General features: G+C 40.9%; 1 protein-coding gene across 1 annotated transcript; it reads right to left on the bottom strand.

Moving 5' to 3' along the window:
- Nucleotides 1-580: 580 nt before the first annotated feature.
- On the bottom strand, nt 581-5,085 carry s1pr3a (sphingosine-1-phosphate receptor 3a). Its single transcript, XM_020080562.2, has 2 exons — nt 4,851-5,085; nt 581-3,995 (listed from the first exon to the last, which is right to left on the bottom strand). Exon 2 carries the CDS (start codon nt 3,860-3,862, stop codon nt 2,666-2,668), a length of 1,197 nt encoding a protein of 398 aa, XP_019936121.1. The 5' UTR covers nt 3,863-3,995; nt 4,851-5,085; the 3' UTR covers nt 581-2,665.
- Nucleotides 5,086-5,373: the final 288 nt, after the last annotated feature.

Below are 5,373 nucleotides of genomic sequence, written 5' to 3'. Positions count from 1 at the left end.
CTTCTCTGCAGCTGTTTTTTTTGGTACATGAATAAAGTGTTTGATCAGTTCACAGAATTCACAGTGACTATCAGTAACTCCCTTTGTTACTGAGTAAATGTGTGTGATGCGATAATCCCCCTTCATTTTAATGATGGATTTAACAAAAACGTTTCAAGTGAAAATAAAACAAAAACCTCCACCAAACTGTTTGAATGATACATACAAGATACCCTTGGAGTTCCAGAGACTTAAAAGAAGAAGCTTTTCAAAGCATGAGATTCATGAATAATACCAACCTGACCTCACCCAACTGAAAACCCCTTAAAGAATTTATCTGTATTGTGACCCAGGTCTGAATAAGAGAGCATTATGTATCTTTCCATTAGGATATTATATGAATGCAGCAGCTTGAATTATTATAACTAGAGCCTTTCCTACTTGCATATGTGTTTGGTATGAGCAAACATTCCCCACTTATATTGTACAAAAGACCCCAAAAATCCTTGTTACTTCTTGACTGATCAAAACACACACAGAATATGAATGAGACGAAGGCCCCTGATTTAATATAACAACATGAGACGTGTGAAAAACCTCATTAAAACGGGAATGGGATTTTATTTTGCTATATAAACGTATAAGGCACTACATCACCCAAGGCAGAATTGTCATTTACAGTCCACCATTAAATTATTCACATCTCATTTCAGTCACTAGTGGTTAGTTGATGCAAGTGGTTTCTACACGTGCTGATGAGAAGTGAGAGATGTCTTCAGTGTGGTTATTATCGCTGAAACAGATGAGAGATGAACCAACTGACAGCTGCAGCCTGAATTGTCCAAAACTGGTGGTTATAATAAAACCAGAATCTCTTCCGACTTCTTGTTAAAACATTGCTTTTCCTGTAGCGCCACCTTCAGGGCAAATTTGATGTCCTCACCCACAAGTGGTAAGAATCTAGTAATAACATCCATGTGACAGGTTTAGTGTTCTGGTGTGTGATGAGCATCATAGCCTCAAGAGGCCGCTGGTCTGACAGAATCTTACAGTGCATCTCAAATCATAACAAAACTCATATGAAGTAAGTCCAAGTACCATGAGGGTTTTTATGCACACAAAGCAAAAAAATATTCTACCAAATGGTTTAAAGTATCAAGATGCCAAATGTTTTCATAGAAAATAAATAGTTTGCCAATTCAAACTGTGATTGAAAATGCTGCTGTTTAACAAGAATCTGCACATAGCACAAAAAAAACATAGTGCCCTGCATATAATGAAAAAAAGAAAGACATTGACAGAAGCAACACTGATGCATATAAGTATACTGTTACTGATATTAATAGGGGCGTTGACTGGACTGTTAAACCTCAGGAGGTGAGCCCAGGTTTGTCTCCAAAACACTTCAAAAAACGTAAATACTCCTGTTTCTGTGCGTTAGAGAGCTACACTAAAATGTAAAACTTGTTTTTTTATTGGTTATTGATTTAATTTATTATTATTATTATTATTATTGTTGTTACTTTTCAATGTTGAAAGGCATCAGTCCGCAGTAGCCCTCACTAATGGAGCTTCAATCATGTGACATACACCACGTGACATACCTCACTCTCAACAATCATATCTATGTAATCCTATCGAGGGGAGTGATTAAGTCAAACACTAACCTGTTCTACTGTACACAGATAATGTGAGTTTGACTCTTTATTCCAGTTTACCACATTTTTTTATAACCAAAATGTGAGAGTGACACATCTAATTCAGGTAGATTCTGTGTTTATTTTGCAGTTTAAATTTTTGTAGTTTATAAATCTCTCATGAGTGAAAAAATCTAAATAGATTTGGCTATCTAATACAATATCAGGCTTGAATGACTAGAGGGATCACTGCTACAGATATAAACTGTCTGCAGTGCAATGCAAAGTTAGCTGTGTATTGCATATGCTCTGCTCATATCATGTTTATGTAACTTTCAACTCATACAGATATTTAACTATCTTGTTTTTATGGCTCAGCATCAATGGATGTTTGTGCTGCATTTTCATCCCCTTTACCTGGCAAAATAATCTATGTATATCCATTATTTACCCAAACTGACTGTGTGAGCGAGCATTTGGCAAAGTAATCCCATCAATTATATTATTGACAGAGACCTGTCAGTCAATAGAGACTTGAGTATTATCCTGTGAACCCTCTTTGATTGGTCTTGCCTCTTCATTATACATGTAAGTATAACATTGACATGTTTATTTACATAAAGATAAAAGGCTGGAAGTGGAGAATTATTCAGGGATAAAGAAAAAGAAACCTTTGGCTACAGGCCAGGCCAGACAACGCCTACAAATATTGTTAAAATATCACAGCATTTAATTTGGGGCTTAGTTTATTCCCAGGTCTAGGAAACTGTCCTATTATTTTTCATAGTTTTGAAATGTTAAATTTGATCACTCTAGGGTTTCAGTCAATCTGGTAATGTGAGCAATAATGTGGAATTGTTGTAAATAGTGGCTAAATAACGATTTGGATTGTACCCTAATCTAAAACCTGATCCAAATGTAATATTTATGCTATTCACATCCATGCTACACTGGTCATAGTGCATAAACAAAAAGTGGCTAATCGCAGGATCGTGTCAGTTCTATGTCTACATCAATTTGTCGTAAAGGCTTCATTAAAGTGCTTCCACTTAGAACTTGCTGAGGGGCGACCGCACCCCGGCCTTCAACACGGCTGAGAGCAGGTCTGTAGGCCCAGAGTGGTGCTGCACAGCAGTGGCAGAGGGGTCTCCGTTCTTGTTGTCGGAGTTCATAGGTGCGGGAACCTTTTCTCGATTCAGTGTGGACTTGCCAGTACCACTGCCCCCTCCTCCACCCAGACTGGTCTTGCTGTTCTCTGCTGTGGGGATGACCGTGCCCAGGTGGAGGTTGCCCACAACAGGAGAGCCAGTGGACTCCAAACTGGTCTGACAGCAGCACAGCAGCCGGAAGAAGGCAGCTCTCATCTCCCTGCTGGACAGAGTGTATATTAGAGGATTGAGGGCAGAGTTGAGCACAGCCAGAGCGATGAACCAGTCCACCTGGTAGAGCACAGGGCACTTATATGGGCTGCAACCCACATCCAGCAGCAGCAGGAGGAAGAGCGGTGCCCAGCACATGACAAACACTCCAAGAACGATAACCACTGTCCGTAGCAGGGCCAGTGAGCGCTCTGAAGGCCGACTGCTCACCCTGCGACCGCTTGAGGTCACCAGGCGGTAGATCCTGATGTAGAGGATGATGATGGCCACCAACAGAGCACTGAAGACACTGATGCAGAAGGCCACGTAACTCTTTGCGTAGAGCGGCAGCACCGTGGAGCAGGAGGCCAGATTGTTCAGGCAGTTCCACCCCAGGCTGGGCAGAGCGCTGAGCAGCACTGACACAAGCCAGCAGGCTGCCAACAGTCCTAGGAGCCTCCCTCGACCTGCCGTCTCACAGGGACGCAATCGCACCATAGTCATGTGCCTCTCAATCCCGATGGCCAGGAGGCTGAAGGTTGAGGCGCTGAGGGCCACAAACATGCTCCCTTCTCTGGCCAGCCACTGCACCGGCGTAAGGAAGTAGGTGTTCTTTCCCGAGGTAAAGATGTTCACCGCATAGGCCACACCAGCCAGAAGGTCTGACAGCGCCAGGTTACCAATGAGGAAGTACATGCGGCTGTGGAAGCGCTTGTTCCTCCAGAGAGCGAGCAGGACTGTGACGTTCTCCAGGACGATTAGCACGCAGATGAAGAGCAGCACGGCCATCTTACAGGCCTCGCTGCTGCGAGGTCGATCCCACTTCCCTGAGTGGTTGTAGTGTCTGACGATGACAGTATTCATCCCTTCCTCCAGTGTGTTGCCCATACTGCCTGCTACTCCTGGCCTTCCTTAGTTGCTCAGCAGAGGGAGCCACAGCACTGGACACAGATGAGGGAGGTCAGGCTGCTTAGCCCGGCAGTCTTAGAGCAGTCATTTTACAGCCTCATTAGTCAGGGACCTGCAAATCACACACAAATTTACTCTTAAAATAGTTTAGCACATAAACATCCAAAAAGTCACATTCAACAAGGTTTTGGTTAATTTATGTCATAAAAAAACTCTCTGATGGCCCCGCAAGAAGCATCAAAAATAGTCAATTTAAAATAAACATTAAAAGCGTATATATATATCTTTGGACTTCCACGTTGAGTCTATATTCAAATAGTAAAGAGCATCACTGAGATTAAAAATTGTATATGGAGAGACAGCAACGTGTGGAATATAAAAAGTATATAGGCTACTGTATAATACAATATAAAACCGACTCATAAAAAAAATTATATAAAAAGGAAATTAGATTAAGTTTATTGTCAATGTAATTACCCTCGTTCCTTTTTATTAGAACATAGAGCTGTGGCATTAAAGTGTTTAAAAAGCCATTATGTCAAAGCCTACATGCCATTATTTATTAATAAATCAAAATTTCTGGTGAAAACTCTATGAATCCCAAACAAATGTCAATGATCGTAAGAAAAATAAAGAATACTTAATTTATGCTTTCTTGCACATGAAATTCTGAGGATGGATAAACGGGGTTTCCCCTCAATAATAAGGTCCTTTATGTTCATTAACCATTAACAAATTCTCCTCTATCAATATATAAAATTGTTTCAACAACATTTCAACAGAGTTGTACTTGAAACCAGATGCCTAATTATTGAGGTAACTGCAACTTTCCTGTTTTGAAAACGTTGTACAACATTTAATAGTCTTCATTTGTGAACAGAACTTGCATTTAAGTGTCTCTATGCACAAACTCTCTCTGCACAGTTATTTTATTACTTATCACAGCAGCTTCAGTTACTTCTCGTACCTTGTGAAGTTATTGCCTTCATCTAAACATCCAGGCGGTGTTAAGTTTTTAAAGGTTTTTTTCTCTCCTGCATAAAGATGTGCTGGTAAAAAAAGATGCCAAAATGAAGTAGACTTGTAGACAAAAGTCCATGTCTTTTCCTCTTTTCCAATCACCGAAAAAACTTCCTCAAACCTTCATTAAGGTTGTCCTTCTCTGTCCTTGCTGCTCGGTGTCTGCTCCCAACTCTCTTCTGTCTCCCCCTCCTCCTCATGGAGAGGCGGGATCTTTCCCAACTCTCCATTTGGATTTCTACCAGTCAGCGGAGGTCAGAGCCATGTGCTTCATTTCACCACATGATAAAATGTTCATAATAACTCATGAAGTGTGATTGAATGTAGAGTTTTTGTTCTCTGTGCAGGGATTGTGTAGGAAAATTACTGTCTGGCCTAATTAGGGATGTGTGATGAACAATCAGTTAAAGTGATAGTTCAGCGAAAAATTAAAATTCACCCAGTATCTACTCACCACTATGCTGATGGAG

This window comes from Paralichthys olivaceus, chromosome 3, assembly GCF_024713975.1.
Source record: "Paralichthys olivaceus isolate ysfri-2021 chromosome 3, ASM2471397v2, whole genome shotgun sequence".
In the NCBI taxonomy this organism is placed as follows: Eukaryota; Metazoa; Chordata; class Actinopteri; order Pleuronectiformes; family Paralichthyidae; genus Paralichthys; species Paralichthys olivaceus.
The sequence above is the reverse complement of the archived record's forward strand: the minus strand, read 5'-3'. Positions and strand labels throughout refer to the sequence as shown.

What these genes read in the sequence shown, in the direction of transcription:
- s1pr3a (XM_020080562.2), bottom strand. Translation starts at nt 3,862, where the DNA reads ATGGGCAACACACTGGAGGAAGGGATGAATACTGTCATCGTCAGACAC.